The sequence below is a fragment of the Mirounga leonina genome, unplaced genomic scaffold, assembly GCF_011800145.1.
Source record: "Mirounga leonina isolate KUSES-001 unplaced genomic scaffold, KU_Mleo_1.0 Mir_153, whole genome shotgun sequence".
Classification (NCBI taxonomy): domain Eukaryota; kingdom Metazoa; phylum Chordata; class Mammalia; order Carnivora; family Phocidae; genus Mirounga; species Mirounga leonina.
Window position 1 is genome coordinate 19,932,311 of NW_023270387.1, and position 10,063 is coordinate 19,942,373.

The following is a 10,063-nucleotide window of genomic DNA, read 5'->3' on the forward strand; positions in this document are numbered from 1 at the left end:
GCAGAGGGAGAGGAAGAGAGAATCAATCCCAAGCAGACTCTGCGGGACTCCATCTCAGGATCCTGAGATCACAATCTAAGCCAAAACCAAGAGTCAGATGTCCATCCAACTGCACCACCCAGGCGTCCCCACAAATGACCCTTTTAAAGACTCTAGAAAAGCTGTTCCAGGAAGCTGTGTGGAGAAGCCCTCCAGGGTTTGAAAAGGCAATTTGACTCCTACTTTCCATACAAACACAATGCATCTTTATTGAAATTTGCAAAATAAAAACAAAAACACACATTTCAAGTTAGTTTAAAAAATACCTTCCCGATCCCCTGCCCCAACAAAACCCAACCAAGCCAGCAGGACAGGTTATATGAATGCAGGGAGCTGGAGTGGGAGTGAAGGATGCTGTTAGATGGGGTGGAGTACAGATCAAGGGGGCCTGGAGGACTCATTGACTGGCAGTCCCTACCAGGGCCCTATCTCAGCAGTGTTCCCTGCAGTCCTAAGGAGGACTGGGGGAGGGGGCAGGGGCTCTTCCTAATCTGAGGTCCACTTCCTCTTCTTCTACTTCCTGAATGTTTGGATCTCAACAGAGACTCAGTTTTCCCATAGTAAAGAAAGATGTGGGCAGAGGACTGGAAGTCTGGAAGGTGGTCCCCCAAGACTCAGGCCTCTGAGGTAGGGGTGACCCCTATAGGAAGGAGAGAAACCAGATGGCTTAGCTAATGAGTGGCTGGACCATCACACCAGAGACCCAGCCTGACTCTGGGCGGGCACCATTACGGGGACAGCACCCATGCGGCTCAGAGCAGAGGAAGAGACCCCACCAGGGCTGGGGGATATCGGCTGAGGTTGGACCCCATCTGTCCTGGGCAGCCTGGGTGAGGGCAGGACCTGACTGGAGAGGCTGAGCGTGGGGGTCAGTGCACCAGGTCTGGGAGGACCTTGGGGGTGCCGGAGGGCTCGTGCTGAGGTGACAGAGGAAAGTGTCCCATTCTTGGAGATTGTGTCCGAGCCCTTGGGCCAAGGCAGGGTCCGGGGAGCAGTGGCATCCTCCCTAGTGATCAAAGAAGTAATAAGAGGTCAGAAGCTGGAGGGGGGGAGAGGGGAGAATTTCTACATGCTTTGTCTTACTCCCTGCTCAGACACCGTTTCACTCTCCCCTCCCTTAAAATCCACCCAATGGAATGATGTTTCAGACAGCTGCCCAAACTTCCAGCCAAGGGAAGCTAGGAGAACCCCGTTCGGGCAGAGACCAGACACACTTACTTGATATCATTGGCCGGCTCCTCTAGGGCCTTGCTCCGGCGTTGGTACAAGAGGACCAGCCCAGCCAGCAGCCCCAGTCCAACCAGAGTGCCCACAACAGCTCCAGCAACCACCGCAGGCCCTGGCCCTGGAAAAGCCTTGGTGTCAGAAGGAGACCCCCAGCTGGTACCCACCCCCTCCAATCCCTCTACCCCACTGCCACCACAAACAGTTTTTCTTCTTCCATTTTCTGTCAAGCAGAAAATGGTCAGTCAGTGACCAGACATTTGTACAAACATCTGACCAGGACAAGCTCCTTGTCCTGTTAACAATGAGAGGCCTCAGCAGACAGGCCTCCTCTCCTCTTGCAACCCCACCCCCACCAGTGTCCAATCTTCTCCTTAACCACACTTACCCCTCACTGACCTGTGCTCACTTCCAAGGTCACATTGCACTGGGCACTGCCCACCTCATTGTGGGCCTTGCAGATATAGACTCCAGACATGGGACTGGAAAGGTTTGTGAGGCTTAAGGATCCACGGATGGCATCTGTGGACACAATTGGGCCATCAGTCCAAGGACCGTCTTACCCACTGAAAAAATTCTGTCCCTTCTGGAATGTCCTCTTTGACTTTCTGGGAGACTCATCTGTCTGTTCCCTCATGGTGGGAAAAGTTGTGATAGCCAGCATGCTGGGTTCTGCCCCTGAGTACAGAACTGCTAACTCAATGGCGCTCCCCACTTCCACTGCTCAGTGTCCCTGATTGATATCTAAAAAGATTCAGAGAGGAACTGATGCCCAGAAAAACCCAAACACCATGTTTACTTTTAGTTTGGATTGGCGGAGTGGTGAGAAAGAACACATTAGGATCAGAAAACCTGACAAGAATAGGCCATGCGACTTTAAACAAGTTACTTGCTATCCCTGGGTCCCAGTTTTTTGATCTGTAAAACAGGGTAATATGACCTCCTTGATGGTGTTGAAAGGATTATATGAAATAATGATTATTAATAGTTAAAGTTTATTGGCCACTTACTCTATGCCAGAGACTAAGTCCCTTACACGTACCAACTTATGAAAATTTCACAACAAACCTATGAGCTGAGCACTATTTAAAAAATACAAATAATTTTCTTATAAAAATGGTCACATGAAAAGTAGAATGAGGGACGAAATGAAAATCCATATACCCACTACTTTGATTCAATGATTGCTAACATTTTGCTATACTTACTTCATTTCTCTCTCTTTTTGTGAGACACTTAAAAATAAATGCTCAGCATGAGTCTCCAAAAAATAAGGACATAGACCACATAACTACAATACCACTGCCGCATCTGATAAGTTAATAATCCTCTAAAGGAATTATCTAATACCTAATAATAATGATCTAATCATCCATATTGAAAATGTTCCAGTTGTCCCAAAACATCTTTTATAACTAATGGGTTCAAATCAGGGCTCTGACATCCCCGTTTTACAAATGGAAGCAGAGTCACGTGGCTAGTAAATGGCAGAGCTAGAATTTGAATGCAGATTATCTAGCTCCAGGGCTTCTTCAGTAACATAAGTATACAGCAAGTGTAAGTCCCCAACACAGAGGCTGCACCTGCTGGGCCCTCTTCCCCCCCCTCCCCCCCGCCGCCTCTTCTCCCCACACCCTCCTCTGCCCCAGGACTTTGCAGCATTGCCTCCCCTTTTCACCCCCCGTCCCTCTGGTGCCGCTCATCTTTCCCTCCCCCAGCCACAGCCTCAAGCTCCCTCACCTAAAGCTGGTGCAAAGAAAACCTGGGCAGATGGGGGTGCCCGCTCCCACTGGTACTGGGCAGCTGGCTTACTCCTTGGGGACTGGCAGCTCAGGGTCACGTTGGTCCCCACACGGGGCACGCCCAGGAGATGGCAGGATGGAGGAGCTGGAGGAACTGGAGCAGAGAGACAGGTTAAAAACTCAACCCCAAGGGACCAACAGATCCCTCCCACCCACCCCCAAACACACTCCCCCCTCCCTTCTATCACTCTGTCTGCCCTCCTCCAACCTTTATGCTCAGCCATTTGGGAGAGAGAGCTGCCTGGCCTCCACTGGGGCTGGGGAAGGTGTTGCCAAGTGTGCGCTTCTCACTTACCCAGCACCCTGAGCTCTAGAGTTTTGCTGCTGTGGCTCCTTTTGATGCCTTGGTGGTCTTGCACATTCACAGAGCAGCGGTAGGACCCAGAGTCTTTCTCCCGGAGGCCCTGCAGCCGCAGGGACACATTCTGGGAGGGCATGGAGTAGACCAGGGATACCCCCGGTTTGCTTGACGTGACCCCACTGATGTACGCCAACACCTGGTGAGGGACACAATGCCTCCCCGTTATTACATGTGTGCCCTGTGCCCACAGGCTCGGCTAATCCTCCCCCCCACCCCCACTGGCAGTCTTCAAGCCTTCCTCCCCTGTACTCACCCCCTCTAACCTGTCCCAACTCCCCATCCACCCCCTGTCTCCCTAGACTCCCTCTCACTGCCCCTGGGTCCTCTTCCCCACAACAGTTCTTGATCCCCTGTGCTCTGTCTCTTCATCTTCCACTTGGGGCATTTAGAAAGTGGTATAATGGTGAGGGATAATGTAAACAGGGGGTATTTATGAAAGAAACTCAGATTGCAGGCGTAGATCAACGAATTTTTTTAAAAAATATTTTTATAATCTTCTTTTTCTTGAAGATGTCCCTCCTTCCCCATGTATAAACTCGGGTCCTGTGAAACCTGGATCTACCTCTGCAATCCAAATTTCTCTCATACGTACCCCCTATTTATCAAATGACCTCTAGAAAATACTTTCCAGAACCTTGGGAGGAGCCCGAGCAAATAAGGGGCTCTGAAAATGAAGTTTCATTGGCTTCTGGGTAGATCTGCCTCTGAGAAGTCTGGTATCAGGAAGGAGGGTAGGTTACGGTTGGGAAAGGAGACTGCCCTTTGTGTCTCAAAGGAGTGTGTAAAGGGGCAGTGGGACAGATTCAGGAAGAGAAGTGGCCTGTGACAGTGCCCAAAACATTAAGAAGGTGAAAATAAGAAGATGCTCAACTTTTTCAAGTTGTGTGAAACTTGCCCTAACCCTTTCCTGGTCTTCAAACCCCAATCCTCACTGTCCCTCCCCCAAAGCAAAGCAAAATGCCTTTCCACTTCCCTGTGTTTTGTGTACTGGATTCCTAGGGCAAGTTGTAGAAAAGAAAATTCCGGGCGGGGGTGTGGGGGGGGGGCAGCCTCCAAGGTCAGAGCAAAAACTGAGCTGCTGAGGAGGACCTTACTTTTTCCTGAAATTCCTTCCCGGTCCCTCCTTCCCTGGCCAGTCCTCCCACTCTCACCAGCTCTTCCCCACGCTCAGCCACGGGGGTGTAGCTAGCCTCTGGTTGAGATGCGTCCCTCCCTCACCTGGTTCAGATCCTTCCCTTCTTGCTCCAAGAACCACATCACGGCGAGCAAGTCCCACGGCTGAGACGAAGATACCTGCCCTTGCAGGGTGTACCACGCCGGGAGCACTACTTCTGCTCCTTCTACTGCCTTCAACCGGGTGAGGCCAGCGGGCACGTGGAGCTCCAGTTGGGCCCGCGAGGGGGACGCTGAGGACAAGAAAGAGGAGGCGTGAGCGCGGAGGACTGGCTCCCGGCTCCGCCGGTGGACCTCGCCCAGCGCGGCGGGAAGAAAGGACGTCCCTCGCAGGGTCCCAACCTCTGTGGGCCTCGAACACTGCCCAGGGACTGCTGACCTCGCGTCCTGCTTTCATCGGAGCTTATTCTCCCTAACCTCAGCCCGTGGGTTCCTAACAGGGGATAGGGACACATTTCTGTGCATTTATTTGTATCCAGAGGAGCAGATTTCAGAGCACCAAGAAGAGGGGGCAGATTTCCAAGGCGGGGGTGGGGGGTGGGGAAAGACCTCTAAGAGGAAGGGCAGGTTGAATACTTTTAATCTGCACTCTACACAGCCCGCTTGCTCCCCCAGTTTCCCCGGGGCGAGACCCAGGAGGGGGTAGCGACGCTGGTCAGGACACCGCCAGCGTTCCTCGCTCCTGCTTCTCAACCCGACGGGCGGAGGGGGCTGGGAGGCCGCCGGATTAGCGATTAACCCGCGGCTCGTTCTGAACTAACAGCTCCGAGCGAGAGACCGGAGCCGCCCCGCGCTCCCGGTGACCGCCTGACCACAGTGCTCCCCCGCCTCCCGCTCAGGCCCGACCCAGGGCCTCCCCCGGGGAAAGCCGAGAGTTGAGGCCCAGAAAGGAGCCCTTTTGGGGTCCAGGCGATCTGGGCGAGTCCTGTGAGGTCGCAGGAAATCACGGCAGAGCTGGAACACGAACGAAGGCCCTCCCCACCCCGACAATCAAGTACAAGTCATCTGTCTGTGTGTGCTTGGCGTTCAGGAGGTGGACTGGGGTGTCGCTTTCAAGGAGAGGACAGTGGAACCAATGCTTGCGCGATGGCGTCCAGAAACATTCACTTTTTGCCCTTCAGAGAGGCAATGGAGCAGCCGAATCCCAAGCCCTTGGGAGGAATAACCTTGGGCTTGGAATGGCCAGGCCCGAGGAGGCTGGCCATCGCAGTCCTTGGCCTCCGCGCTCTGGAGTCCAAGACGCCATCTCCGCGTGGTGGCCAGGCGGCCAAGGCGCGGACAGAGGCCGCGCGCAGCCCGGGCTTGCTGCCCTCCTGGAGCCGGGCTGCAGGCCCCTAAGGGCCCCGGCGCGGAGCCGGCCAGGATGCGCGCCGCCCCCACGGCTTTCCGGCTGCGCGTCTTTACAGAGCCCCCACCCCTATTCCTTGGCCTTCGCGCCCCCCCCCCATCCATTTCCTGGCGGGGGTCCCTGCGGGCCGGGCGGGAAACTGGTGCCCGGTGATAAGCCAGAAGACAATGACCGGGGCGCCGCTGGACCGGAGGCGCTGCAGGCGAAAACAACCTCTGCCTCAAGGAGCCCGACGCCCCCCTGGGGACCGGGGCGGACCCGGCCGGCTCGCCGGTCTCGGGAGGCCGGGACGGCAGGAGGCCTGCGGGCGGTGCCGGATCTCTCCCGGCCTTTCTGCCGCGCACACCCGGGAGGCCACAAACGGTTCCCGTCGGGAAACCTGCCGGGGGCGCGGGAGACGCGCGAGCTTCCTTCGCCGCAGGCGCCCCCAGCGACCTCCCCCAGGTCCTGCATGGACCCTTTCGCTGCGAAAGGTGGGGGTGGCGGTGGTGGAAGAGATAATGATGGACTCCCGGGGGTCTGGGCAAATGCTCCCTGTCCTACGCCCCAGTCGGAAACTAGGAGCTGAAGGGGGCCCGAAGCTTCCCCGCCCTCGAGCCCCTTGTCGCTCGCGGGGTCCGTGGTGCCATAGGGCGAGGACAACGGAGTGGTTGGGTCCGAGTGAAGGACACAGGAGCAGCCCAAGTAAGGGACCCTTCTGGCCCACTCTGAGACCAGAGTGAGGGAGCCGGCAAGGGCCGAAGGAGCACAAAAAAATGGGCCCGCTCCCCGGGGCTACTATTTTTAGTCTCCCTTTCTCTGGGAAACTCCCCCCACGGGCTTCTCACGCCCCAGGGGCAGCAGCGCAGAGCCACCGAGGAGCGCGGAGCGGACCGGCCTCCCCGAGAGCCCGGTCCAGCCGAGCCCAGCAGAGCCGAGGCCTGCCCCCAGCGCCCTGGGCCCGAGTGCCAGTTAATTCCCGAGTGGCGGGTGGGCGGTCAGCAACCCCCGGGGGCCGGCCTCGTCGGGACGCTGAGCCTGGGCTGTCCTTGAGAAAACTGAGGGCCAGAGTTAGGATAGAAAAAGGAGAAGTTGCCGGAGAGGTGCAGGCGAGGCCCAAGCAACGAACTTGGACTTTCCTCCCTTGCTTCCTAAATGCCCCAGCAGAGAGATGGGAGAGCTGGGGATAGAATGCAGAAAGGAAAGGGGCGCCGAGTTAACGTTGGGAGAAGAGGGCTGAGAGGTTAACGGGTCCTGGAGCAGGCCCACCAAGCCTAGAGGGACAGAAATCTGTCCAGGCTTTGGTGTGGCAGGTGGGCTCCTCTGGAGCCCTCTTTGTCTGGCGACCCTAATTACTTCATGCCCCAACACCCTTGCAGCACGAATCAGGCTAAAGGGGGCATGGGTGAGAGTTAGGTGGTCCCCATCTTAGCCCCCATCACTGTGGCTCAATTTCACTCTATGTCTCTCTGTATCTGGTGACTTCCAACCTGAGTGAAATGAGTTAAATTTGACCTTGACAAACTCACCCTTCACCCTTTTTGGGATCCTTGAAAAGAGGTGGCAAGACAGAGCCAGAGGAAGTGAAACATGCTTGTGATGGGCTTAGTTCTTGCTGGGGCTTTACTCTCCAGATGTTGCAATGGGCCATCCCCAGCTCCTGGGAGCTCCTGGAAGCCTTCAACACTCCTTAAGCACTTGCTCCAAGGAAGAGCCCTTCCTCGCTGACTCTGAGGAAACTCCTCTCTACTTCCTTTGTCCCTTTGGCTCTGGGAACCAATGGGGGTGGTGGACTTCATGGGGGGGGGGGGGGTCACAATTCTGCTCCTTTAGGCATTCAAACCCCTCCCCCGTTTCCTGTGTCCCAAGTGACCTCACGGTCAAGCTTTCGGGGCACCTCCCTTTATTCCCAGGGCAGGAAGCAGGAGGGGGGGTAGAGGGAGGATCTGAACTGGGGAATTGACGTGAAGTGCATTTGTCAAGCCTGGGATCTAGGGAATTCCTGGGGGTTCTTGCATATCAGGTCGTGTGTGGGGTGGGGGCTGGAGTTAAGTCCTTAAGCTCTTTAGCCAGTGTCTCATCTAGCGGCTCAGCTCATCTGGCTCTGCGGGGTGGAGGTGGGGAGTGCTGGTGAGGAATGGTCCCCACAACTCACATAGAGGTCTACACCCAGACAGATGCCCTGACCCTCTCCCCTACCACACACAGTCCCACGCCCAAAGTGGTGGCTGTCGGGACAGAGCGGAGACAGAAGTCAACACCAGCCAGTGATGCCCTGGGTGGGGAGATGGGGGAGGGAGTGTGGGGGGAGGAGGGCAAGAGTCAGAGGCGGGAGGCCGCATCCATCCAGTTCCTTCATCAGTGCCCAAGACCACCTCCCTCAGAGTCGGATTCACCCCATGACCCATCTCAAGTCCGCTCCCGTCCAGGTTTCACTCACCGAGGGTACTCAGCCCCAGGAACAAAAACCGCAGCAAGCTGGTCGCAGGGGGCCTGGGCAGGGGAACCATGGCACTCCCTGGCCCCGACGGAGTCAGGGGCGCCGGCTCCGGGACACACCGACCGACAGGTGCCGAGGCGGCTCGGCAGCTGGGGCGGACGCGGGAGCGCGGCCACTGACACCCAGGGCGGCTCTAGCCAGAATCTGTGCGCGTGTGTCCCGCCGGCGGGGTGGGGACCGACGGGGACAGGGGGGCGGGGCGTTCGAGGGGGCGGAGAGGTCGCGGTCTTCCCGGGCGGGGCGTGCGGGTGACCCGCCACCGATGGTGGGGGCGGCTCCCGTGCTCCGACGGCCGGATCTCGCGGCCTCCACCCCGGCAGGACGCAGGGTGGGGTCGGGTAAGTCGCGGCGCCCCCACAGCCGGCCGGGGGCCAGGGGAAAAGGGAAGGGTCCTGAACTGCCACACTGGGGGGGCCATACCCTTCCCCCTACGCCGCCGGGGGGTGGGAAGGAAGACGGGGAACAGAGCGAGCTTTGGGGGACTCTCCGACGTCCAGGAGCCGCCCGCACGCTTGACACCTGAGCAGGCCGGGGCTCTGGCCCGACCACCGCTCCGAGTTGGGGGGTACCGCGTCCTCCGCCTAAGCGGGGCGGCCTTCCTGAAGGAGGAAGAGGGGAGCCGCGTTGTCCCGGAGCCACTGGGCTTCCGCAGGGTGTGGGGCGGAGCGGCGGGAGGGGGCCCGGTTCTCCGGAGCCGGGCGGGAGGTGCGGACGGGGAAGAGATGCGGCCGAGCCCGCCTCCGCCCAGCCCCGCAGGGACCCCCGCGGCCGCTCCGGGGAAGGCCCAGAGCCGCGCCCGCCGGGGCGCGCGGGGACCGTCTGCACCTGCGGGCGGCGGAGAGAGGGGAATCCCCGAAACCCAGGCCCCAGGGCACCGGGTCTTGTGCCTCACACCCCGAGCAGGGGAAGGACTGGCGCAAGGAAGCCCCAGGAGCTGAGCAGGAAACTGAGGAAACAGGAGCCCGGCTCCCAGCTCCTCGCCTCTGAAAAGAATGGTTGATGGGCCTTATGCTGACTGGGGAAGAGGCGGGCGGCTGTGGGAAGGTAGACCGGACAAAGCCCCCCGTTTCTTTATCCCCGTATCTTCGCTGCCCCATCCGCCATCAGCCCCGCTCTGATCCTTTAATTCCCGGGACCAGATCTCGTTCGCTGTGAATTTAATTTAACCGTCCCCCCCGACCCCGCCCCGCCCACCCCACCACCTCCCGTCGGTCCAAAGGCACCTCTGCGCCCTCTGGCGGCCTCAGCTCCCTCACAGAAGGGCATGCACCTGTTCTTGCTTCTCAGTCCAACAGCCCCAATACAGATAACTTCAAACATTCGGGCACAGCGTAACCACCGAGCAAAGGTCACCGGGGAAAGAAAACATAAGAATGAATTCTTGGCGTTGCCTGCTCCGGGTGGCAGTTGACTGGGAAGAAAAGCAGCCAGGCCTCCGATCCCATTTATTCCACACAGTTCTGCTCTGTTTTAACACCGAGTGTGGTCCTGGTGCCTGCATGCCCCACAGACCCTCTGGGATGCCTCTGCCTGGTGTGACTTGCGTGGCTGCTCTTCAAATACCTGCCAGGCAGTGGCTTTGAGAAATGCCTGTGCAAACACTAGACCGCTCATGCAACCCCTGGAATCTAATACTT

The 10,063-nt window shown here is 57.8% G+C and overlaps 1 protein-coding gene across 2 annotated transcripts; it reads right to left on the reverse strand.

The window, feature by feature from the left end:
• Positions 1 to 222: 222 nt before the first annotated feature.
• On the reverse strand, positions 223 to 8,584 carry ESAM (endothelial cell adhesion molecule). Of its 2 annotated transcripts, none has more exons than XM_035009206.1 (7): positions 8,367 to 8,584; positions 4,645 to 4,832; positions 3,361 to 3,490; positions 3,004 to 3,159; positions 1,663 to 1,785; positions 1,258 to 1,384; positions 223 to 1,045 (listed from the first exon to the last, which is right to left on the reverse strand). In XM_035009206.1, the coding sequence occupies exons 1-7, from the start codon at positions 8,434 to 8,436 to the stop codon at positions 730 to 732; spliced, it is 1,110 nt and encodes a 369-aa protein (XP_034865097.1). In that variant the 5' UTR covers positions 8,437 to 8,584; the 3' UTR covers positions 223 to 729. The 2 variants fall into 2 exon arrangements, with proteins under 2 accessions (XP_034865097.1, XP_034865096.1); XM_035009205.1 differs by having other exon boundaries at positions 3,361 to 3,562; positions 8,367 to 8,583.
• Positions 8,585 to 10,063: the final 1,479 nt, after the last annotated feature.

What these genes read in the sequence shown, in the direction of transcription:
- ESAM (XM_035009205.1), bottom strand. Translation starts at nt 8,436, where the DNA reads ATGGTTCCCCTGCCCAGGCCCCCTGCGACCAGCTTGCTGCGGTTTTTG. An exon ending in CCTGGGGCTGAGTACCCTCG is followed by an intron (nt 4,833 to 8,366) that starts GTGAGTGAAACC and finishes TCTTGTCCTCAG; the next exon opens with CGTCCCCCTCGCGGGCCCAA. An exon ending in TCTAGAGCTCAGGGTGCTGG is followed by an intron (nt 3,160 to 3,360) that starts GTAAGTGAGAAG and finishes TCTCTGCTCCAG; the next exon opens with TTCCTCCAGCTCCTCCATCC.